Here is a 26,214-nt window from a genome sequence, read left to right on the forward strand (position 1 = left end):
GTAAGATAGTAGTCCAGTTTTCCCACCACCGTCTATTGAAGAGACTGTCCTTTCCCCATTGTGTATGCTTGCCTCCTTTGTCATAGATTAATTGACCATATATGCCTGGTTTTACTTCTGGGCTCTCTATTCTATTCTGTTGATCTGTGTGTCTGTTCTCATACCAGTACCATACTGTTCTGATTACTATAGCTTTGTATTATAGTTTGAAATCAGGGAGAATGATAACTCCAGCTCTGTTCTTCTTTCTCAAGATTGCTTTGGTTATTCCAGGTCTTTTATAGCTCCACACAAATTTTAAGATTCTTTGTTCTAGTTCTGTGAAAAATACCATTGGTATTTTGATGCGGATTGCATGGAATCTGTAGATTGCTTTGGGTAGTATGGACATTTTAACAATATTAATTCTTTCACTCCATGAGCACAGTATATCTTTCCATTTATTTGTGTCATCTTCAATTTCTTTCATCAATGTCTTATAGTTTTCAGAGTATAGGTCTTTCACCTCCTTGGCTAAACTTATTCCTAACTATTTTACTCTTTTTGATACAATTGTAAATGGGATTGTTTTCTTAATTTCTTTTTCTGATAGCTCATTATTAGCATACAGAAATGCAACCGATTTCTATATGTTAATTTTGTATCCTGCAACTTTACTGAATTGATTTATTAGTTCTAATGGTTTTTTGGTGGAGACTTTAGGGTTTTCTGTACACATAGTATCATGTCATCTGCAAATAGTGACAGTTTTACTTCTTCCTTTCCAATTTGGATGGCTTTTATTTATTTTTTTTCCATCTAATTCTTATGTTCATTGCAGCATTATTTATAATAGCCAAGATATGGAAGCAATCTAAGCATCCATTGATGGGCGAGTGAGTAAAGAAGATGTGGTATATACACCAAATGAAATATTACTCAGCCATAAAAAAGAATGAAATCTTGCCATTTGAACAACGTGGATGATCACAGAGGGTATTATGCTGAGTGAAATAAGGTAGACAGAAAAAGACAAATACTAATGATTTCACTTATATGTGAAATCTAGAAAACAAAACAAACAAAACAAAACAGAAACAGACTCATAGATACAGGAAACAAACTGGTGGTTACCAGAGTGGGGATGGTTGGAGGGGGCGTGTGAAATAGGTGAAGGGGACTAAGAGGCACAAACATCTAGTTATAAAATAAATAAGTCATGGTGATGTAATGTACAGCATAGGGAATATAGTCAATAATATCGTAATAACTTTGTACGGTGACAGATGGTAACTAGACTTATTGTGGTGATCATTTCATAATATACGTAAATATTGAATCACTGTGATGCAGACCTGAAACTAATATGATATTGTACGTTGATTATCCTTCAATTAAAAAAAAAAAAAAAAGCTTTACAAATACTCAGTTAAACCTCATGGATCCTATGAGAAAAGAATTATTATTACCATCAAGGCTAGGTTACAGCTGAGGAAACTGAGACACAATTTCTTACTCGAGAAACTTACCAAGGTCACACAGCTGCTCAGTGCCAAGAGTTTCAGTTTAAACCCACGAAGGCTGGCCCCAGAGGTCATGCCCTTAACCACCACACTACTCTTCAGAAATCAGCAATCTGATGAGCATTTAGCTTCCAACGTAGGCCTTTGCCAGTTTTATTCCAAATTCGGGGACAGATTATGGAACCAGTCCTTAAAGGACAGAGACCCTGAGCTCAGCAGCAAACAATGCCCTCAGGTAAAAGTAATGAGGCACAGTTCTCCCTGGGGAAACACAGTTAAGAAAATATGGCATCATTTTCCTCCAAGAACATCTTTTCTGCCCGTCTCCTCCTTGTCAGTCTTCCCATCAGGAAAATGGGCATGCACAATATGCACCCATGGCAATAGACACAAGACCTAATTAGCACCTGAAATGTATGTCAAGATCCTCTGCTAGAGGTGCTGTAATGAGGGCAAAGTATTCTCACATAAATTCCAGTTTTGTATCCTGTGGCCCGTTCCTCTCCCGGCAGGAGGTGGTGCCCTGTCTTGTTGAGATCTGATCTCTTAAATGCAACCACGTGTCTTCTTTCATCCAAATGACTGTGCTCATCTCAGGAACAGCCTTTAATTTTCTTCTTGGAACTGAGGACCATCCTTACTTACAGCAACAAAGGTCCGTAGGATGGTGAAGTAAGATTTGAATTAAGATACCTTGGCATATTTCACTTCACAGCAATTAACGGGCAACAGGTTTTTAGCAGCACCCACTTTCTTAAGTGCAGTTACTCTTTGCCTCAAGAATCCCTGTCTATCATGTTATCAAGTGGTCCTGATTAAGCAGCTCCCGGCGGCTGCCTCTCTGCAAGGTGATAAACCAAGTGGAAGTCACAGTTGGGACCTCTCCGCTCTGAGGGCCCAGCCTGATGGAGAAGCCATGTGGTTATCAGGACTCAGTCTGCATCGCTGACATCAAATATGGCCAAGGCTGCATGATTCGGAAAGGTCTGGCTATCTAGTTGGCCCATTTTCCAGTTTCTTCCTTACTCTCACCTGCCTTTGGGCCACTGTTGTTCATTAGCATCTCTCTTGTGAGAAGAGAGAAAAGGAAAGAAGAGCCAACTTTCGCTTGTCTGTTTGGCTCCTTGTCAGCAACCCTGGTAAGTATGTAATCTGATGGAACCATGGTCCAAGACGAGAATTTGGACTCTTTGTCTCTCTCTGCCCCTTGCCAGGCATGTGAACTCCTGTTAAGGCTTCAAGTCCCAGCCTTCCTAAGGGCCTCCAGGCAAAGTCAGAAGTGAACCACTCCCCACCTGGCTCCCGGAGCCCCTCTCCAGGACGGAGAACACTCATCACATTGTGTAGTAATTATCAAGGCCCCGTCTGTCTGCTATTGGACAGGGAGGTCCCCGAGGGTGGAGCTGCCTTCTTTCACCAGCTGAAGTCCCACAGGCTCTGGGCCCGGTGCTTGGCGCATGACTGGGGTGTAAGAAATGTACGTTGAATGAACAAATAAGCCCAAGTAGACCTTCCTTGTCATTTCCTCAGAAAATCAAGAGTTAATACTTTGAGGATTTTTTGTTTTGGGTTTTGATTATTGGGTTTTTTTTTTCGTATTTATTTGTTGTTTTTAAGAAAACAACATCCCAGATTCCTAGAGATTAGAAGAGCTTTTTAACAAATTGATTCACCACATTCATTCAACAAATATTTGTTGACTATTTGTCATGTATCAAGTGCTGTTTTAGGTGCTGGAGAAACAAAACAGACCAAAAAATCCTGCCTTTGAGATGCTTGCATTCTTTTGGTGGCATTCTCTCTCAGGTATTGACTCTTTCCCATAATTTCTTACCTTATATTCACCTCTCTCGTCCTTGTCCCTGAAGACAATGAACCATCTAAATGGTTTCCATCAAATAAGCAGAAATATCCAAAGTACAACTATAAAATAAACACTTATGTAAAAATGGCAGGTGCCCCTTTTTGCCCTTTCAGTGGCCCCAAAACTCCACACTGTCAAATAAGAAGCTTTTTAGGAGACCAGATGTCAGAGGGAGGCAGCAACCTCGGAGCACAGGGGCAGGTGGCCTTCCTCAAGGCCTGTCACCTCCTTCAACACAATGGCAGCCAAAGATGCTTGGGCCTGCCAAAGAAAGACTTCCAGGCCTTCTGATGCCTGGTTCTGAGCAAGGAGGCAGAATAAGAGACTAAACCACCTCCGGTTCTGCCTGAGTCAGGTCTTTAAGGGGAAGAACATTTAGTTTATCTAAAGTGCTGTGAATTCCCACAGCCTTAGGCAGACCCATAGTCCAACGTAAGCACAAAAACAAATTCTAACGCCAAGTAAATGACTGGTGATGAGCCACAGGTATGTATTATCACGACCACTGCTTTTCCCTGAGAATTTTCTCTGCAAGGGGAAGGAATCCACCCAACAAATGGGAGGTTCAGCCAACTTCTTAGCAACTGCTTTTAGCGGTTGGTGCTGAAATGGTGACTGGTAGATAGGTCGATGCACACGACCTAGTCCAAGTGTGTCCTGCTGATACCTCAAGGAAAGGGATACATTATGGATGAGGCAGTTCCTCTGGTCTTGGCATTCTGAGGATTGGCTTGTAAGCAACCAGAGCCATGCTTGTAAAGGAAAAGCTTTGCGTGGACAAGAAGGCAATACTTTTTTGATGAGTTGAAGTGATGATGGAAGTCATTTTGACTTTCCTGCCGTCTGGGTGGAAAGAGAACAGGTGCGTGCCTTTGCCAAAAACGACAGCCTACGAGCTCTATTGATGGCGGGGGAACGGAGTTCTTATGCGGCCTCAGTGAATTCTGCAGAGGCTAGGAGGTCTGCAGACAAAAGCAGTGTATGGCAGAGCTCTCTAAGCCTGGTTTCCAAACAATTGGTGGGAACGACTGTTGAGAAACATTTCTATATCTGCCCAACGATATTCACCCACGAGAACTGCATACCGTGCCTTCTGTCTCAAGACAACATCGCTGCTCTTGGCCAACTGAGGGACTGTGTACACAGACAGGCTTTCCTGATGAGGCCTTTCGGCATCATCCAGGTTGTCGCTGTCCTTGTCTCATGTCTCTCTCTGAATGACATTGTATGGGGGTGCCTGTTTTCTCCCACACAGACGTGTGTGTGCATGCCTGTGAGTGAGTATGCTTGCACATTGATCATCTGTTATCAGAGCAGGCAGGACTCGTGCAAAGTCTGTCTCAGTGAGTTTAGAACATTTGGACAAATTCCACACTCAGGGCATTCTATAAAGGAGAGAGGCTGAAGGCTTGAAGGCTTGCTGCAGGGAGGGGCCAGGGGACCTACAGGCAGCCTGGGCCCCTAGAAAGCTAGATCAGAAGAGAGAACTCAGCGACTAGACAATTTTCCCAAAACAGCCACCACGTGGCTGCATTAAGGATTACTCAAAGCGACACGGAGCTAAAACTCTGCACTTAGGCACCAGAGGGCTTCTGGTCCGCTCGTCAAAGTCTCTGACACACTGCTGGGTGCAGGAAAGGGTGTTTCTGCCACTCCGTGCTGTTCAAGTGCAGATGTTCCAGGCAGCCTCGAAATCAAGCTGACACGCATCCCGCAGCATGACAACCTTGGAGCGAGGTTCTCAGGAAGGGCTGAGTGTGTGCATTAGGTCACTGCGTTCTGTTACCGTTTAACCAGCCTCAGCCTGTGTCGTGGTGACACATATCTGCTGACTGGACGGATCAGTGCATTGCGCTGTAGGCTGACTGGTGGCGATGCTTGAAAGACTCCCGGCATGTGCCCCTGCCTGCATTTTTCACTCTTGACTGAAAGCACATGCTCCACACAATCAGGACAGTGTTAGCATGTGGGGCTGAGGCGGCTTCCTACACATCTGGCTGGGGCCGGCTGAATCACTTCCCCAGGGAGGGTGGCTTCCAGCTCTGTAACATCTGGAGAGTGGCAGGAAGTGTCTGGATTCATCCCAGAATGATTTTTATCTCCACATGCTTTTCCAATTTCATCAAGGCCTCTGTGCTACATTCCAAATGACATGTCCACATTTGACACGGACAAGAATGACAGATGGAGAAAAATCATCTTTGACCCTTAAAAATTGGCCATGTTTTATGAGGTAAGAGCTTGGGCACAAAAGGTATTATAGGAGAGAGCCCAGAAATGGCTTGAAATATATGTTACTTATGTTTTAGCTTTTGGAAATAAAAGCACCCTTCCCAAACTACTAGTTTATCAAAGCAATGAAAACAGCATTTAAAATTTTAATTTTTCTTTTTTCATCAAGACATAACTTACATAAAGTGCAGAAATCTTAAGTGTACACCTTGATAACTTTTTAATTTTTACACTTGCACATACCCATGGGGCCACCACCCATGGTTTACCCACCCACACCACCACGGAGCCACTTAGGAAAAGAAGGAAAGCACCTGCCCATGACAAGCCCTCTGCTGCACACCTGGGTATATGAATAAAAATACAGTCCCTGCCTTAGGAGGACCCCAAAGTTTATTGTGAGAGATGAACTGATAATTAAATAAATCATAATATAGTCATGTTTTCCATATACAACAGTAAAGGAGTGTGAAAGTGCTGTGAAATCCAAAGGGAGGAGTTGGTTCTTATGGGAAGGAGGAAGCATGAGGATTGAGGAAGACTTCATAGAACACTGGACTGGGAGTCAGGCTGTCAGTTTTGAAATGGGGTTTGAAGGATGAGTCAGAGTGTACTATGCAGAAATGCATGAAAAGACATTCCAGATAGTAGGCACAGCTAAAAAATGGCATGGGGTAAGCACAAGTTCTGGGAATGCTGAGTAGCTTAGTGTTACTACAGCATAGGGTACTTTGGTGACATGATGGGAACTGGAGAAGCAGGTGGGGCCCAGAATTCAGAAGGCCTTGGACACCAGCCTGAGGGGTTAGATTTGCTCCTAACAAGCCATGTACTCCCCGAAGGCTTTTGAGGACCTCTTCAGCTGTTAGATTGGTTGGGCACTATTCCTTGGTCCTCTGTCTCTAGAACTGAGCCACTGCTCTTCTTCCGGGTCCACTGTTTCTTCCGGGTCCTCTGATCCCCTTGGCTCTACACAGCTCCTGAGGTTTGCCTCAGGTTTCGAGGCTTTGAAAACTGTCTGGATTTGGCATTGAGTGATCTTTTTCAGAAAGGATTTGGTAGTCTCCCTCTGGCCCCATACACTGTAGGCAAATGGCACTGATGTTCTGGACTTGGGTCAGCTCAGTCTGTTCTCCCAAGGGAGGACTAGGTGTTCAGTCTTTTTTGAGTTCCATGTTTAGTTCTTAAGGATTTGCAATCACCACTGAATGAGTGTGAGCTTGTTAGTGGTCTTCCTGTTCAACCAGGGGGTTACTTAACCAGATAAGGACAGAGCTGAGACCAAAACTCAGGTGTCCTGACTCCCAGTCCAGTGCTCTTTCTGGAGTGCTCGTTTCTGGCCTAGCTAGTTATGGGACAGACCAAATGTACTTGTCTACCTCACACCCACAGGGTCGTGATTGAGAGCTGGGTCTAAGGGAAGGCCGTGTTCTCAGAATCAATTCTGTGTTGTATCTCAAGCCAGACGGTATGATTTTATGTCTTTTAATACCTCCCTTTCTTCTTCTGTAAATTGGGAGCAGCACCTACTTAATCCTTCAGCTGCAGCTACAGCAGAGACTGGGGTGTGGTGGGGTCGTTTGTTTTGTGATGGGTGAGGGATGACGGATCTTTGTTCAAGTCGTAGAATCTTAGAGTTACAGCTGGAAGGAACATCGGAGGTGATCTGTGGTGACAGGCAACCTCTCGTGGCCGACTGAGTATGGAACACTTCCTAGCGCCAGAGGCAGCTTCCTGTCTTTGGAAATGTTCAAGCTGAGAAAGGATGTTCAAGCTGAAGAGATCCCGCTTTAACCGGCCTTTCTGCACAGAAGAGATGACTGGATGGGAGACTCCATGGTTTCCGGCTTCTGCACACATTTTCTCTAATACCAGCTCAGGTGAGCTCGCAGGGCAGCTGTGCGGTTAATCACGGTATGTCAAAGGTCTTCGGCTGGGCAAACGCCCGGGACCCTAGTAACCACAATCACAATAGCCACCATTTACTGCTTACAGCGCCAGGCACTGTACATACTAAAGTGCTTCATATGTAGCATCGTGGGAGGTAACGTTGAATGGTCATGATCTCTATCTCCTAGACGAGGAAACAGAGGTTTAAATTTTTGCCCATGATCTTTGAGGGACGGAGCCTGGATCAAATTTAGGTTTATCAGATTCCAAAGCTTTTTTCGTCTTTTCTTTTTCTTCAGCTCGTTTCTATCTTGCTCCAAAACAGAAGGGAGTAGCTTCGCGGCTCTGTTTCCCGCCGCCTCGAGAGCGGAAAGGAGACCAGCCGAGACCGGAGGCGGCGCCCCTACCCGCCGGGCAGCGAGCCGGCCCCTCGGCTCCCGGATGGGCCTGTGGGCGGGGCCTGTCCGTGGACGGGGCCTGTCCGTGGGCGGGGCCTGTCCGTGGGCGGGGCCGACGGGAGGCGCGGGCCGGAAGTGGCTCCGCAGATGGGAGCGAGCTGGACGGGCGTGTCTGACGCAGCGTCCCGGGGGCCCTGAGGGCGGTGGTCCTGTCTCTGTGTACCAGGAATCCCTGTCCCCCGGGTTCTGGGCGCCGCAGCCTGCCAGGACGATGGTGGCCCGCCTGCTGCTGCGCGCCTGGCCCCGGCGCCCTGGCGTTGGCCCGGGAGCCCCCCGTCGGCCCCTCAGCGCCGGCTCCAGGCCCGACCAGTACCTGCAGCGCAGCATCGTGCCCACCATGCACTACCAGAACAGCCTGCCCAGGTGAGCCCGGCCTCCCGGCCCCCGCCGCACTCCAGTCACCCACGACTCTTCTCTTGAACTCCTGCCCAGGACGCTGCCGCATCTCCCAATCTGGAAATCCCGTGACTTTCAGAATCTCCTGGCACAGGAACCTCAGAACGCTCAAATTCTCTTCCAGAACCCCCCCCCCCACCCACTGCTCTCTCAGATGCTCTCTTGAACCCTTCTCAGACTCCCTCTCCCATAACCCAACTTCCAACCAGATACCCTAAGACTCCCTCACATTTCTCCATGAAAAATACCCAACCTGCATGTCTCCAACTCCACCCTAACCCCTCCAGCTAGGGTGTCCCCCGAAGTACTTTCATGGCTGCCCCGCATTCCTGCCCAGAGTACGGATAGGCCTAATTTCCCATGCATAATAGTTACCCTCCCTCAACTCCTCCCGACGCTCTTCACCCCTGTTACTCAGACCCCTGGGCCCCGTTCCCCGTGCCTCCAGCGCTCTGCCCTTTTAGCACCCCGTCGGTCCCCTCAAGCCCAGCCTTCAGGTGTTCACCTACCCTCCCCCAGGTCCTTCTCAGCATTCTAAGTGCAGTCTTCACCTGGAAACTTGTCACGCCGCCAAACCTTCCTCGACATTCATCCCCAGTTTCCTCTCCCTAAAGTGTCCTCCCTCACCCACCCCCCCCCCCCGCATTTGCAGCCCACCCTCACAGAATTCTAGACACCACCCTCAGCACCCCTCCCAAACATTCATTCAGTAGCCCCAGAGCCCCCCCAAGTTCTCTATTCCTCCTCACCATAGCTCCCCCCTTCTAAACACTTCACCCAGAATCTCCTTCCCCTATGAAAACAGCCCCAATAAATCCTCCTCTCCCCTTCCCTCACCCAGTGTTTTCCTAAATTCAGCTTCCAGTTTTCCATTGTGTTTTTTTTTTTTTTTGCCAAGGAAGAGTCACCCTGAGCTAACATCTGTCACCAATCTTCCTCTTTTTTGTGCTTGAGGAAGATTGGCCCTGAGCTAACATCTGTGTCAGTCTTTCTCTCTTTTGTATGTGGGATGCCACCACAGCATGGCTGACAGTGGTGTGGGTCCTGAACCTACAAACCCGGGCCACTGAAACAGAGTGCTACGAACTTTAACCACTAGGCCACGGGGCTGGCCCCTGCTTTTCCTGACCTTTGAACTCCCAGCCTTCATCTGAACTGCCGGGTCTCCCTCTCCATTATTAGAAATTTCCCCAAATTCCTTTACCCTCTAAAACCAAACCCTAACTACTCTACTCAGTCACCAGTTAGTTCCTGGTGCCAAGTTCCAAATTTGTCTCCAAGACCCTTCTCCCTCCCTTTCTCACTAAACTGCCACCAGGGATCTCCCAGTCCAGGGGCTAGAAGGCCAAGTTTATCAGACTCCAAAGCTTTTTTTGACTTTTCTTTTTTTTCCAGCTTGTTTCTATCTTGCTGGTCATTGTCCAGCACGTCCCCATCCCGTCCGTCCCCCTGACCCCACCGCCATGTACAATTCAGAGCAAACTGAATTCAGAGCACCGCCCCAACTACAGGCTAGGTTGCTGTTTTTCTCCACATCCAGGAACCATTTAGCCCACCCCCACACTCTCAGGAAGATCATCTGAGGTGATTCTTGTGAAATTGCAGTGTGCAAACATCTAAACAACCTAAAATGAGATTATCTAGCCCAATCCCCACTGTTTAAATTTGGCAGGAGGAAGGGAGAGAGAAAGAAAAAGGATTTTTATGTCTGTGAGAGAAGCCTGGAACAGGCCTCCTCCTTGACCGCCTGTGTGTGAGCTGAGCCAGTATGTGGGGGAAAGGTGAAAAAGGACAGAACCTGTCTTCTCTTGCCAAGCCCAGTGGCACTTGGCTTTTGACTTTCCGGCAAGCCTGGGCACTATCCAGGTTTAAGATCAGAGGGGTTTTCTCCACTTTAGAATTGGAAGGCTGGAAAATATTCAAGATCATGTCCTCTGATCCACCACACAAAGATCTGTAGGAGTCTGGAGCTACCAACAATAGCACTCGTCACCCATGTGTAACCTAAATGACGACTCCCCCAGGATTCCATTACCTCTGCTGGAAATTGGGGGTTAGATAAGATGAGATTCCTTTTATCTCTGAGATTCTAGACTTGTAAAATGCACTATCTTTGACACTCAATTTGGTGTCACACTTGGTAAAAAGCCCTGGCTTTGAAGTCTGGTAGAACTTAGTTTCAGATTCTGGATCTGATACTCTTTATGTCTAACTTCAGGCAATTCAGTTAACTGCTTTGAGCCTCAGTTCTCACCTGTAAAGTGGGAATGGAATACCCAGTTTGTAGAGAGATAAGATGCCAAAGATAGGAACTATCCTAATTCATTGGCAGGGGGAAGGACAGTCCCTTTGTATTAGGTAGTCCAGCTGGATGTCCTTCCCTCCCTCCCTCCCTCCCTCTTCCTGTTCTTGTCATATCATTGCTGCCTTTTAGCCAAATGGCCTTGGACTTGCTTTCCTCTAGGAACCCTCGTACTATGATCTGCTTGTTTTTTAGGTGTTACATTTTTTTCTTTGCTCTTTTTTAGTGTGGTCAAATATACATAACAAAATTTACCATTTTAACCATTTTTATGTGTACAGTTCAGTTAGGTGTTATTTCTGAGGGTTACATTGATGTACACTGAACAGTTAGCCTCAGAATATAAAACTGCAAGTCCTGAGGAGACACAAGGTAGATCAGCCTGACCTACTCATTCGCACTGTTAATTTGATAAACATTTATTGATATGGATTTGGAGACCAATCAGTCATGGTGAGGAGCTTACTGTATAGTGGGGGAGATTTGACAGGTCAACAGATAGTGAAGATATCATGTGGTAAGTGGGAAGCAGCATTTCCTGGTGGTTAAGATCGTGAGACAGGAGTCAGATCTGATTTTTAATCCAGCTCCACTTCTTACTAGCTGCATGGCTGTGAGCAAGTTATCTCACCTAAAAATGGGAATCATATATTACCTTCCTCTCAGGGTTGTTAGAATTGAATACCTTGAGTTTCTAGGCTGTGCAGGATAACAGATAGAAACAGTAATGTTCTGGGCCCCGAAGGTATGTCCTTCAGATAGATTAACATCCAGAATGACTTTATCCGAATGATAACTAGATTGTATAAAAATACAAAAGACTTTTAGCTGTGTTCCTGCAGGAAGAACAATAAAGCGCCTGCTGTTTGGAGGCCAGTTAGGTAATGATAGCAGGTCACTTACACAGAGGCACTTAGACGAGAGGTAATAAGTGAGATAAATCTGCTAGCGCTTACTTTTCTTCCACCTTTATTAAGGCAAACGCTGTTTAGATGGGGATGGGGTTCTTTAGATGGGGGTGGCGAAGGAGAACCTACGTGGTTATGGTGGAACTGCCATGCATCTCTCAGGCCCTAACTCGACCTTTTTCAAGGCACCTGGCGAATTACATCACGGGGCTCAAGGAACTGCAGGTGTGCCCATGAAACCGCTTTTGGTGTTCTTTGAGGAACTGGAGAAAGCAGGGTAGTGCAAAGAGACTGGAGGTGACCTCACAGCTTGATTTTTAAAGAGCAGAGAATAAATGTTGACTGTAAGTGACACTTACTGAAAAGGAAATTGTCACGGTAAGGGCCTTTGTAGTAACAAGTTACAGAAACTCCAATTAAATTGGCTTAAGCAAAAAGGAATGTATGAGCTCACAGACCTAAAAAATCCAGGATGGTTCAGGGGGCGCATATGATGTCATCAAGACTCTGTTTTGCCTTCCCACTCAACTCTTTTCATTTATGTGACTCAGTTCTCAAGGAGGCTCTCTCTTCATGGTGACGAAGTGGCAGGCATCATTTAAGGCATAGCTTAAATCCTAGTCTCAGTGACTTCAGCTTTTAGAGATTCTCCCTAACGGTTCAAAAACAGTTCAAAAATCCTGTAATTAAGTCTTAAAGATTACCGCTGGGTCTCATTGGGTCTGAACCAGTAAGCTCTAAGCCCACCCCTGGGAGTTGGGGTGGAGTCAGCTTCACCTGAACCACAGGGACCCGAATAGGAAGGAGTGCTGTTCTGGAAGGAGGGAGAATGGATGGGGGCAGGCAAAACAACAGAAATGGTGAAATGCTGTACTAGGCACTGAGAGAGAGATGATGAGCTAGTTCCCTAGGGACGTGAAAAGGCTAGTGACAGAGTTTGGATCTACAGGACTTGAGGACTGAGTAGATAATGAAACCTAGAATTTATTAAGTGCTTACTGTGTGCCAGGCACTGTTCTGAGTCAGTGATGTGTGCTCATTTAATCAGCACAGAACCCTAGGAGGTACATGTTAATATTATCCCCATTTTATAGATGAGGAAACTTAGGTACAAGGTGGGCAGCATGCCCAGAGTCACACAGCTGTGAATGATGAAGCCAGAGTCTGCTTTCAACCATCGCGCAGTTCTGCTGCCTTGCAGGGGGAGGAATCTACATGACTCCTGAGGTTGCAGTCCCAGAATTGTAAAGGGGCCTTAGAGACCATCTCTTTCAGTTCCTTCATCTTAATGAGGAAAAAAATGATCACCAGAGATGAAAAGTGACTTGTTTAAAAAAATTTAATAGCTTTATTGAGATACAATTCACATGCTATAAAATTCACTCTTTTAAAGTATACAATTTAGTGGGGGTTTTTTGTATAATCACAGAGTTGTGCAAACATCACCACTATCTAATTCATTTCATTATCCCCCCAAAAAACACCCATACTCATTAGCAGTCACTCCCATCCCCCCTCCCACCCCAGGTAACCACTGATCTACCTTCTGAAAGGTGACTTGTTTAAAATTTGGACTCAGGTTTGTCTGGCTTCAGAGCTTATGTTTTTCCAGCATACCATACTGTCCCTAAACAAAGAATTCATCTACAGTTGGAAGGATCATGCTCCCTTGCATACCTTCAATTTTCTTCCTCACTACCTGCTTGGAGGAGCTTGAGTAAGTGTCCAGGTTGCAACTATCAGATCAGAGGGGCTTACTGACAGAGTATACAATCAGAAGAGGGCAGGGGACCCAGTCTTGAGAAAATGTGCACTTTTAGAGTAAGAGGACATAATGAGGGAAAAGAGACTCAGAAGAAGATGATGTCAAAACCAACAGGGTGGGAAGAGAGAATGTCTAACTCCATCTTCTACATCCTTTAAGGATCTCACAGCCTGCAGTCTGATGGGGGAGAGACATAAATACATACATGCCACTAAATGTGATCCAGAAGAATGTGGGGTCCTGGGATGGGTTGGAGGGTAAAGTAAGGAGTAATCAACTCATTCACTTAGCATACATTTATTAAGTACCTATTCTGTGCTGGCCCATGTGCCAGTAGAGGTCAGAGAAGGGGTTTCAGAGGAAAAATCCTAATGAGTGGTGAGGCCCTCTCTCTATACATCACCATAATCATGAGAGCCGTTTCCATGCATTTCTTCTCAGCTCCACATTCAGTGACATCATGTTGGTAGCCTGAAAATGGCCTGGTGGGAGATTTACAGAAATCGGTAAATAGTACAAATCAGGGCTTCACCCCCTACCCACTGGAGAGCTGGTTTGCTAACCCAGCATTCTTTGGGGTGGATAACAGAGATGAGGATGGGGAGAGGGTGGTATGATTGGCTTTGGGAGGAAAGAAACTTGTTTAATGTTGGTGGTAGGTGGTGGGGGTCAGGAGGGTGCTGGTCCTTCCTAGAAGCTGGGGGGTGGCTTTCTTTGGAGAGAAATATGAAAGCAAATGGTATTGTCAGAATAGTCAGATTTTAAGAAAGATGAGGAGGTAAGAGAAATACTGGAGAAGAAGTTACGGAATATAGAATATTTTATTCAGAACAGAATGGGGGTTCTAAAAGGTACAGTGGAAGTGGCTAGTGACGGATAATAGCTGTGTGGGGCCAAACTGGCTGTTGCTGAGCAGATGGAAGGAAATAGTTGGGGACGGGGTTTGTGCCTAACGTGGGAGGTGTCGAAATAGGAGGGAAGCAGAAAACTAGAAGGGAAAAGGAAAGGAGATAGAGTGAGCTTTCGATAGGTATCGAAAGGTATCTGGATGACTATAAGTATACATTCAGTGTGTGCTGTATGTTTAATGCTTACTGTATGTCAGATACCTTGCTAACTTCTTTGTGTATTATTTCATTTAATCCTCATAATAGCCCAGTGAGCTATTATTTAACAAACAGAGAAAGAGGGGCCAGAGAGGTAAGAAATTTGCCTAAAATCATATGGATATTAAGTGACAGAGTCTAGGATGCAAACCCAGATCTGTGAGATTGCAAAGGCTGTGAACTTAACCTCTCCATATACCAGATGTGCTAGTGATGGACTTGTGCCAGCTGGGGTTGAACTTGACAGACAGGATTTCAGATCTCTCTGTGAGGCAGTTCTCTCCAACTCATAAGCAGGAAATGGAGTCTGAGGGACATCAGGTAATTTGCTACCTTTAACCGTATAACTAGAGATTAAGTGGCAGAGCTGGAACTCAAGCCTAGGTCTGATTCTAAATCTCATCTTTCCACTGTGTCAGTAGTTCTTATACTTTTTGACTTCACAGATCAGTAAAATTATGGAGGGAAAATATTGTTATCAACATTATTTCTTAAAAGGAAGGACCTTTAATGAACCCCATCCCCCATCCAAAAAAAAAAAAAGGGACAATCTCAGAATTAAGGATAGACTTTTAAATTTAGTAAATTTAGCTTGTGAAAACTCACTATACTGTTTTTTCATTTCACTGTGAACCAGTAACTTCATAAGCATGACCATCATCAGTCAAGTATTATTTAATTCAGTGACATGGACTGTATTGCTATATGGCATTTACATTGAGGGCATTTTATATAAGGCAAAATATAGACCTGGTAAGTTGGGCATATTCATTAAGTTATCTTTAATATTTTTTATAGAAAACAGGTGATTTTTGTATCCATGATAAAAATTTTTGTGCAGAATCTATACTGCCTTGATTTAATCCCATTGATAAAATTCAGTTTCTGTTGTATTAGTAACTCAAAACTAAATCATCGCTTTGGAAACTTGCTTTGCCCCACTAAAATGAGTTCAGGCTAGAGTTAACAGTTCAGAAGCTTTTTAGTAAGGACTCTTTTTATAAAACTGCCATTGCCTGTAATTTAGAATTTTGTTTAAAAAGAAGGTAAACTTTTATTAATGACCCTACTGTGTCAAAGTCCTGAGAAAAGTAAGTAGATAACATGGATGTTATGAGGTAGCTGAGGTAGTGTTGGGATTTTCCGTGTAAGTCCATGGATGTAAGGGATCTACAGTATTGAAGTGTCATGAATGGTTACTTAGTGCAGCCTGAGTCCATGATGGCTGTAAATCATTCAGATTTATTTTTAACATCATCTTTTGGATAAACATGCATTGAAAAATAAACAGAAGAACCACAGTATATCTAATATTAAGGTTTAAACTATGTTTTGTGGATAACTTTTCAGTTTTCCTAACATGGCTGCCATATTTAGATATTTTGAATATAGCAATGTTAATTTTGAGTTGGCAGAGGTAACCTAACCAACTACGATTAAGTTTTGGTACTGGGGGATATATCTTTCAGTAAAATTATTGAAATGAAAAAGAAGGTACACCTCACTATACTGTCCATGTATTTTCATTTCACTGTGGACCAGTAACTTCATCACCACAGCCATCGCTGGGAACCTCCTGGTAGAGAATGATGAATAAGTAAGCACATGGGAAAATCTGGTTCTTCCTCATAGGGCTCCTGGTGGCTGGGCATGCCTCGATGGTCGGTCCCATATTTGGCTGGCCCTTAGACAGACCTGTGTTTCACTTTTGTATGATTCTCTGTCATAAAATGCACAAGAAAATAAAAAATAGAACTTTTTAAATTCATCTTGGGGGAGAAAAATGCAGTTGTTCAAACTAAGGGTACAATTAAAATCGGTGCCAATATAGAGTTAGCATAGGTATTATCATTGTGACCAGGAAACAGGAGTGCTGTGGGCAGCTTCTGCTTCTCCATTTTATTTTTTAATTTTTTTGCTGAGGAAGATTAGTCCTGAGCTGACATCCGTGCCCATCTTCCTCTGTTTTGTATGTGGGATGCCGCAACAGCATGGCTTGATGAGCAGTATGTAGGTCCACACCTGGGATCTGAACCGGTGAACCCCTGGGCTGCTGAAGTGGAGCACACGAATTTAACCACTATGCCACTGGGCTGGCCCCTGCTTCTCCATTTATAATTTAACTTATTTAAATTATTCATAATTTAACTTATGAAATTCATCATAAATACATTAAAAAGTTATTTTATTTAAAAATAAAGTTACCATTGATATTTGTTAGTAAATCCATCGATTATGATTTGCCAGTAGCTTCCCATTGTTTTTTTCAGAAGGAAATTAATTATCCAGTAGTAATTAGTTTATTAGTTTGGGTTGTGAAGCTAATTGACGTCTTCCACATATTGTCACCCTACACCAACCTTGCTTTCTCCCCAGGCTGCCTATTCCCAAACTTGAAGACACCATTAGGAGATACCTCAATGCGCAGAAGCCTCTCTTGGATGACAGCCAGTTCAGGTAAATGCTGAGAACCCTGAATGACGATGGTTGGGCAGTTCAAGAGAGGCTGGCAAGTAGTGGTGGACCAAGCTTCTGGAGTATCTGTGATTTGATTGGGTCTCCAGGAACCTGGGACTAGTCTCTATGTTTGCAAATTCAGGAAATAGATTATTCGCTCATAACAGGCTGACCAAGCCCTGAGGTGAGAGTCTCTCTAACCAGACTCAACAGGTGATGGCTTATAAGCCAGAATGCCAAATTTGTACTATATTTTGGTAGGCGTACCTGGGAGGCTAGTTAGTACTGGTCATTTGCAGAGAGCATGTACTCCTGATAGGGAAGTCCATTGAGGAGAGCATATTGTAGACCAGAAGTTTGTTTGGTGAGCGTGTGTACTGAGTTAGATAGTGTGCCCCCAAAATTCATGCTCTTCTCAGAACCTCAGTATGTGACCTTATTTGGAAATAGGGTTGTTGCACATGTAATTAGTTAAGATGAGGTCATACTTGAAGTAGGGTGTGTCCTTAATCCAATACGACTGGTGTCCCTATAAGAAGAGAAAAAAAGACACAGAGACAGGCATGTGATGATGGAGGCAGAGACTAGAGGGCGTCAACAAGCGAAGGAATGCCAAGGATAGCTGATAACACCAGAAGCTAAGAGAAAGGAACAGATTCTCCCCTAGAGTCTTCAGAGGGAATATGGTCCTGTCAACACCTTGATTTTGTACTTCTAGCCTCCAGAACTGTGATAGGATAAATTTCTGTTATTTTAAGCCATCCAGTTTGTATACTTTGTTATGGCAGTCCTAGGAAACTAATACAGTATGGAATTAGAAAATAATATTGGATATTGTCAAAAAGGAGATTACATTAAGCTCTTGTGTCCTAGTAAGGTACTCTTTTTCCATAATGGGAATTTTTTTGTGCAAATAACTGACATTGTCATTGGATTCACAGTCCTTCACTGGACATTGATGGAAAAACATAGATGAACTGTTCATAATCTAGTCCTCTGCTTTTTTTTTTTTTTCTGTGAGGAAGATCAGCCCTGAGCTAACATCGATGCCAGTCCTCCTGTTTTTGCTGAGGAAGATTGGCCCTGAGCTAACATCGTGCTCATCTTCCTCCACTTTATGTGGGACGCCACCACAGCATGGCCTGACAAGCGGTGCCTCGGTGTGCGCCCGGGATCCGAACCTGGGCCGCCAGCAGCAGAGCGCGTGCACTTAACCGCTATGCCACGGGGCCGGCCCCATCTAGTCCTCTGCTTTTAAATATTCCTTATTAGTCACTTGAAGCTTCTCTTGATATGGTAATGATTTAATAGCTACCAGTTATTAAGTATTAGTTTCAAACTACCCTAAATCCTTAGCTTTATAAACATTTTTTTAATCTTGTAAAGTGGTATATTATCACTATTTTACACGTAAAGAAACTGAGACTCAGAGAGATCAAGTAACTTGTCCGAGGTCACACAGTTTGAAAGTGACAGAGCTAGAATTCAGACTTAGCTCTTTTTGACTCCAAACCTTATTATGTCCTTTTCTCCATGCCAAGCTGCCTCCTAGATTACAGATTGTTTTATGGGATGTTGATTGATCTTCCCGAGCAGTCATTTTAAGAAGATATCCTAGATTTATTCATTTTAGATTGATTCCTGTTCTTCTGGTCATAGGTACTTTCTGATCTCAGTCCCGCGTTTTAGAGATATGCTGCTGGGGACTCAAAGCTCTGTATATGAGTTCTTGACTATGAATCTAAAAATCATGTATTCCCTGCCATGGTTTGATTCTATCTTTTCTTAAATATTTCAGGAAAACAGAACAATTTTGCAAGAGTTTTGAAAATGGTATTGGAAAAGAACTGCAAAAGCAGCTGGTTGCTCAGGACAAGCAGAACAAACATACGAGCTACATTTCAGGTGGGTAGGCTGGGCTGTGGGTGTGATTTTTCCCAGAGCCCTCCACAGTGGAAAATAAGGCATCTTCTCTCCTGTTTTGGTCTCACAAATATTTTTGGTGAGACCAGCATTGAAGTGATGCCTCATCCTCTCTTCCTGGGGTAAATATTAAGGCTGAGTGAGTTCCTTCTCCACTAAGGTGTTGACTGGAGTCCGTGCTCAAGAGCAGTGGCTTGCCTCCTCTGTGGGAAGGACCAAGACAACCTAATCATTGGTTCCGTCTGAAAAGGATGCAGGACTAAGTCCTACAAGTCCTATGTCTTGTATCATTCTTGATCCTTCATGGTCTGGCCTAACTGCCCTCTCCAGCTGTATCTCTTATCAATCTCCCTGACATACTTCATGCTTCAACAAAACTGAGCACCTCATTGTTCCCTCAGCCCATTAGTCTTTTATTCTTCTGTGCCATTATCCATGTTGTTCCCGCAGCCATTTTTTACCTGGCAAATTCTTCTTAAAACCCAAGTAGGATGGTTTTTCTGTGAAACCTATTGGTCTTTCTCCCTCTCCATTCACAGTTAGTTGCTTCCACCTCGGTTCCCACAACACTTCTTTTAATTTAGTTTATATTTTTATTTAGGTTATACATGAACATAGTTTAAAGAATCAAATAGTTCTGTCAGGCTTGTTAGGAAAAACAGCAGTTTCCTAATCTCCCCTTGTTTCTCACTTCTCACTTCAGCTGCTGTCTGATTCTTTTGATGCATAGCGCCGTTGTCTAAATGACACACTTACATTACTGCATCTTAACTCTCAGTTTTAGGCATTATCTATTGACATCTCACTACAGAAGATGAGAACTTAGCAGTCTCTTATATCCCCACCACACAGATGAGCTCCATGCACACTTCCTGTTCCCCGTTTTCACACTGTAGTTATTGCGATTTTGGTTAGCTCAGTATTTAGTGTTTTTACACTCTGATGGTTATATACACGCTATTGTCAGCTGAGTCATGTAGCATATTGGGATTGTTTTTCCTTTCGTATACGAACTTTTTGTTTTCTATGAAGTTAATTATCTTAAACTTTCTTCTGTTCAGCTTTCTATGTGCTTAATAATTTATCGGGGAATTTTTTTTTAAGTTATCTTCTGTCATAGTCTGTCACCAAGTGGCTTTTTTTCCATTTGTTTTGCCCTTTTTTCTTTCTTCATATGCTTCCTATTCCCTCTGTTGTCTTAGATATGAGTGAGACATTAAAAAGCTGTTGGAAGCTCTGGTTGAGGGTGGGCCTTGTCAGTCACAGCTTCCACTGTGACATGATCTGGCTAGACCATTCCCTGGGGTAGACTCCCAGGGAAGGCTTTGCCAGGAAACTGCCAAAAGGTATTCTCCTGGTTGCTAGTGTTGTAGGCGTGTGGTAAGGGAAGAGGCTTGGGGTCTCAGCTGTGACTTATGTCCCCCAATTTTACTTCCTCTAGAGAATAAAACTCAAGTCTTTACTAGAGTGGGGAGGGAATCTGGGGGTTGGGAGTGAGGGTCTGATTAAATAGCCTTTCAACCAGATCTGTCTAGGCTGCCAATTCCTGAGCCCTCTGGGGGTTCTGCTGTGTAAATCCTATTATTTCTTGGCTTTCTCTGCCGACAGCTTAGGCTGGGCTTTCTGAGTCTGCTTTAGTCATTACCAGTTGCCTAAATGCTTTCCAGCTTCCAATATTTGCTCTTTTTTTTTTTTTGAGGAGGATTGGCCCTGTGCTAACATCTGTTGCCAGTCTTCCTCTTTTTCTTTTTCTCTCCAAAGCCCCAGTACATAGTTGTGTGTCATAGTTGTAGAGTTGTGGCTCTTCCATGTGGGACGCCGCCTCAGCATGGCTTGATGAGCGGTGAGTAGGTCCACGCCCGTGATCCAAACTGGCGAACTCCAGTGGAGCAACGCGAACTTAACCCCTGTGCCACTGGGCCGGCCCCCAATATTTGCTCTTTTCTCATCTCTCATTCTCTTTGCCTTATTAGTTTATGTCTCTTTAAAATGCTTTTACTGAAGGGATCAGAGGCATAAATTCATGTCTTCTTTCATCAAACATATCTTACCCCCCAGTACTTCTTATCTTTTACCATGGTAGTAGTACACTGCATTCTGTTTTAATTCTGTTTTAATTCTGTTTGTCTCCTTCACCAGAGTTCTTCCAAATCAAGGTCCATGTCCTATTCCTCTCTATATCCCCTGGATTAGGGCCTGGCACAGCACTGATTCTCAAGGAATGAAATGGAATGAATGGGCCAACAAATGAATAATAGATACAGTTATGTCCATTAATCCTTTCCCCACTGCTTTACATGTGAAGATGATTTCCTCCAGTGGAAGATGGTCCTTATTTGTAGAGTTTATCTGTGCTTGCTAATCCTGGCAGGAACTTTCCTTAAAGACACATTTTCTGATAAAATATTGCTTCTGGAATTTTTACAGGCAAAACATCCACAGCAATACAGAGGACTAGTTCGAGTGATCCACACACACTGATAGTTATTTCTAATTACTTTACGAGCATTTCCTAAAAGAGGGAGTGCACAAATGTACGTAGTACACAGAATGATGGTGAAGACTCCTCCACATCAGGGAGTCAGTCAAGTGTGAGCGTTGTCCCTAAAAGGAGATGAAGCAAGAGAAACATGAGGAGATGGGTGGGACTTCACAAATATTCTGTTCCAGCGTGAATACAAGTGAGGTGTTATTGTATTTTATTCCTTTAAGAGCCAAGAAAGGAAACAGAATATGAAGAAGAAAAAGCAATTAATAAACTTTAGGGAAATGCAAATCAAAACCACAATGATATACTCACTAGAATGGCTCCAGTCAAACAGACAGAAAATAACAATAACAAATGTTGCCAAGGATGTGGAGAAATTGGAACCCTCATGATGCTGCTGGTTGTAATGGTGCAGCCATTTTGGAAAACACTCTGACAGTTCCTCAAAAGGTTAAACACAGACTTACCACATGTCCTAGCAATTCCACTCCTAGCTATATCCCCGGGAGAATTGAGAACATATATCCATGCAAAAACTTGTACATAGCAGCATTATTCATAATAACCAAAAAGTGGAAACAACCCAAATGTCCATAGACTGACGAATGGATAGACAAAATGTGGTATATCCATATAAAGGGATATTATTCAGCAATGAAAAGAAATAAAGAACTGATATATGCTACAACATTGATGAACCTCAAAAACCTTATTAAGTGTTACAAGCTGGATGCAAAAGACCACATATTGTATGATCCTGTTTATATGTCATGAATGACTGCAGAGCAAAAAAATAATCAGGAAATTCTATCCTCTGGAGGTTGATGTCATTTCTTCTGCATAGGCTTGATTTTTTTTTCTTTCTCAAATTTTATTTTTAGGGACTATGTTAACTTTTTATGTTGTTCTTTTTTATTTTTATTGTTTAGGCCCCTGGTTTGATATGTACTTAACTGCTCGAGACTCCGTTGTCCTGAACTTTAATCCTTTTATGGCATTCAATCCTGACCCAAAGTCTGAGTATAATGACCAGCTCACCCGGGCAACCAACATGACTGTTTCTTCCATCCGGTTCCTGAAGACACTGCAGGCTGGCCTTTTGGAGCCAGAAGTGTTCCACTTGAACCCTGCCAAAAGTGACACAGATACCTTCAAGAGACTTATACGCTTTGTGCCTTCCTCTCTGTCCTGGTATGGTGCCTACTTGGTCAATGCATACCCCCTGGATATGTCCCAGTATTTTCGGCTTTTCAATTCAACTCGTTTACCCAGACCCAGTCGGGATGAACTCTTTACTGATGACAAGGCCAGACACCTTCTGGTCCTAAGAAAAGGACATTTCTATGTCTTTGATGTTCTTGATCAAGATGGGAACATTGTGAGCACCTCCGAAATCCAGGCTCATCTGAAGTACATTCTCTCAGACAATAGCCCTGCCCCTGAGTTTCCGCTAGCATATCTGACCAGTGAGAACCGAGACATCTGGGCAGCGCTCAGGCAGAAGCTGGTGAATGGGGGCAACGAGGAGACCCTGAGGAAAGTGGACTCTGCTGTATTCTGTCTCTGCCTAGATGACTTCCCCATCAAGGACCTTGTCCACTTGTCCCACAGCATGCTTCATGGTGATGGCACAAACCGCTGGTTTGATAAATCCTTTAACCTCATCATAGCTCAGGACGGCACTGCCGCTGTCCACTTTGAGCATGCCTGGGGCGATGGTGTTGCAGTGCTCAGGTTCTTTAATGAAGTGTTTAAAGATAGCACTCAGGCCCCTGCTGTCACTCCACAGAGCCAGCCGGCCAGAACCGACTCCTCTGTCGCTGTGCAGAAACTCAACTTCAAGTTGAATGATACCTTAAAGACTGGTATCAGTGCTGCTAAGGAAAAGTTTGACGCCACCATGAAAACCCTCACCGTTGACCTCATCCGGTTTCAGAGAGGTGGCAAAGAATTCTTGAAGAAGCAGAAGCTGAGCCCTGACTCAGTGGCCCAGCTGGCCTTCCAGATGGCCTTTCTGCGCCAGTATGGGCAAACAGTGGCCACCTATGAGTCCTGCAGCACTGCGGCATTCAAGCACGGCCGCACCGAGACCATCCGCCCAGCCTCCACCTTCACAAAGAGGTGCTCCGAGGCCTTTGTCAGGGCACCCTCCAAGCACAGTGCTGGAGAGCTTCAGCAGATGATAGCTGAGTGCTCCAAGTACCACGGCCAGCTGACCAAAGAAGCGGCAACGGGTGAGACGGGTGGGAGCATGCCCTTGGGTCTCATTGCCCTCAGTGCTGGGGTAAGCCTCAGTAATGTTCTATCTCACATCTGGTTTTTCTATTAGTTACTGATCATCAGACTCACTTTTGAAAGTTTAGGATTTCTAAGCCCGCAGCCCCTCTTACTTCACCTCGGTTGCAGTGTGTTAGCTCCCAGTAAATAGCCCATCTCAGAAACTCTTCCCAAATCTAAGCGTCATCCTTCTTTGCCTCTTTGTGGTAAAATTTGAGACCGGGAAAGGGCCTGGAGGATCACATAGTCCAGTCCTTTCATGTAGCCAAAAGTCCTGGAACTGAAAGGAACCTCTAAGACATTCTGGTCCCATTCTTCTCCATTTTATAGGTAGGAAACTGAGGCCACTGGCCCAGGTTACACAGCAAGTTAGCAGTGAGGCTGAGATTAGAAGCCTGTCAAATACCCTTTCCATTTTGTTCCACTGACTCAGTCTTGTCTTTTACACTTGACTTAGACTTTGGGTTTTTATCTTAGTTTTTGAGTCCATAGCTCTCTTGACATACTTTTTTTGACTGTTTGACTAAACTGTTCAGTTTCAAAATTTTAAAAATCACGCTTTTGTTTTAGGCTCATTTTTAGCTCAGCTGTTGATGGCTTTTTTAAAAGGAAATGTTCTAGAATGAACTGCTCCAGAGGTTAGTGAGCTGGAAGCGTGCATGCAGAGGTAGACAGACCCTTCTTCTGCTCTCAAGGATGCTGGGAAGGGGATTCCTCCCATGGGAGGAGGTTTTACTAAGGTCCTTTTCAGTCCTGAGATTCTGAGACTGGTTTTCCATTTTGTCTCTGACAGGCCAGGGCTTTGACCGACACTTGTTTGCTTTGCGGTACTTGGCAGCAGCCAAAGGGATTTCCCTGCCCGAGCTATTCCTGGACCCTGCGTATGGCCGCATAAACCACAACATCCTGTCCACGAGCACACTGACCAGCCCCGCGGTGAACTTTGGTGGCTTTGCCCCTGTGGTCCCCGATGGCTTTGGCATTGGGTATGCTGTTCATGACGACTGGATAGGCTGCAATGTCTCCTCCTACCCAGGCCGCAATGGCCGAGAGTTTCTCCAGTGTGTGGAGAAGGCCTTAGAAGACATGTTTGATGCCTTAGAAGGCAAATCCATCAAAACTTAGCTTCTGGGCTGGTGAAAAGCCTCCATCACTTCATCAACATGAAAATTGGGGCCTGTGTAACCAATAGGTGCTATTCTGTGACTAATGAAACTAATCATGAGGTACCCGAGTAGCCAGGGCTATAACGTTCGAGCTTTAAAATCATGCTTTTAAAGCTAAACATGTGATTTCCAAGTGGGACTGGATCACAACTAAAGATGATGTGAGATTTCAATTTCAAGGGCATTTGATCAAGAGGTGGGATTTGGAAAAATAACAGGTGTATTTATTGTTGAAGCAGAAATAAAATTTAATTGTTGGAGATGGTTCCTCTCAGTTTTTTTTTTACCTAATTTCCTAATCCCCACAAGGAACAATAGTAAGTTCAGTAAGTTCAGGTAGCAGTAAGTTCCCATTGACTCTGGGCTCTTCAGGTGATGGTGGGAAACGCTGTTTCATCCTCCCTGTAAACTTGCTCCCTCTCCTGGGACAGCCTCTCTTTAAAAATCCTCTTTATTTTTCTAAGGAGTGAGCTGCCGCTTGATTCTGATAGTTCTGCTGCAATAATGGCTATTCCCATGGATTTAGTCAGTGCTATTTTACTGTTCTTCCAGCCAAATGAGGATTTATAATTGGTGTCTATTTATTTTAACCAGGTGAATCTCATGTGCTCATTATGGCCTAATGTAGAAGCGATCACTCTACATTTCGCAGTTGAAACTTCTCCATTGAGTGAAGCGACACAGAATTTTTGTTAGAACATTGCTGTCCAATTTATTGTTAGAACACAGTGGTAACATGAAAGGAAGGATGTTTTGTTCTGTTTTGTTTTTTGAAAAGGAAGAGTCTCTGTTTGTGTTTAATTTTACCTGCATTCTCAGTGGCTTGCCCAGTGAGTTATTGGACAGCTGGGATTTGAATTCTGATATGAGCCAGTCACAAAGCACTTCCAATGCATTATCTCATTTAATCATCCTTACAGTTCCTATAAACACGCCTGCATGTCTTAGCTGACTCCACCCATCCTTCACTCAGTAATCTTTTAGTGAATCCCTGACAGGTACCCGGTCCTCTGTATTCCATGGTTTGATCAGAGAGAGACAATTGATGGCTGCTGATGCACATAAATATATTGCTGCTCTCATGAACGTAACTAGGAACACCTGAATGCCTGGTGTCCTGGTTCCACTATGTCCTTCACTTTATGACCACAGGCAAGTTATTTTGCCTCGCTGGTCTGTGAGTTCCTCTCTGTAAATGAGGATAATTCGTATAGCATGGGGCTGTAACGAGGATTAGCTATAACAGTATAGGTAAAGCACCTGGTATATAGTTGAAGCTAAATCTGTGGTCTCTTGCTCTGTGATGTCTCTGCTGCTGCTGTTCCATTCCTTGTTGAAGTGCTGAGCCCGTGTGAATTGCAAGTGCCCCAGAGCAGGAGCTCTGAAGATCAAGGCCTCTATTGAAACTTGCAGAGCTGAAAAATTATATTTCATGCTTACGTTTGGGGTGAATGTACCCTTGGGCAGTACACCTTGGGTG

The 26,214-nt window shown here is 44.1% G+C and overlaps 1 protein-coding gene and 1 long non-coding RNA gene across 3 annotated transcripts; both read left to right on the forward strand.

Moving 5' to 3' along the window:
* The first annotated feature begins 707 nt into the window (after positions 1–707).
* Positions 708–7,951, forward strand: LOC131412634 (uncharacterized). Its single transcript, XR_009221820.1, has 3 exons — positions 708–3,308; positions 5,494–7,478; positions 7,788–7,951. It is a non-coding gene; the product is annotated as an uncharacterized LOC131412634 (long non-coding RNA).
* Positions 7,952–8,051: 100 nt separating this feature from the next.
* Positions 8,052–24,994, forward strand: CPT2 (carnitine palmitoyltransferase 2). 2 transcript variants are annotated; one of them, XM_058552447.1, is made up of 5 exons: positions 8,052–8,309; positions 16,800–16,880; positions 18,679–18,785; positions 22,221–23,575; positions 24,362–24,547. In XM_058552447.1, exons 1-5 carry the CDS (start codon positions 8,158–8,160, stop codon positions 24,461–24,463), a joined length of 1,797 nt encoding a protein of 598 aa, XP_058408430.1. In that variant the 5' UTR covers positions 8,052–8,157; the 3' UTR covers positions 24,464–24,547. The 2 variants fall into 2 exon arrangements, with proteins under 2 accessions (XP_058408430.1, XP_058408429.1); XM_058552446.1 differs by having other exon boundaries at positions 8,053–8,309; positions 22,221–23,525; positions 24,362–24,994.
* Positions 24,995–26,214: the final 1,220 nt, after the last annotated feature.

Source organism: Diceros bicornis, chromosome 13 (assembly GCF_020826845.1).
Source record: "Diceros bicornis minor isolate mBicDic1 chromosome 13, mDicBic1.mat.cur, whole genome shotgun sequence".
In the NCBI taxonomy this organism is placed as follows: Eukaryota; Metazoa; Chordata; class Mammalia; order Perissodactyla; family Rhinocerotidae; genus Diceros; species Diceros bicornis.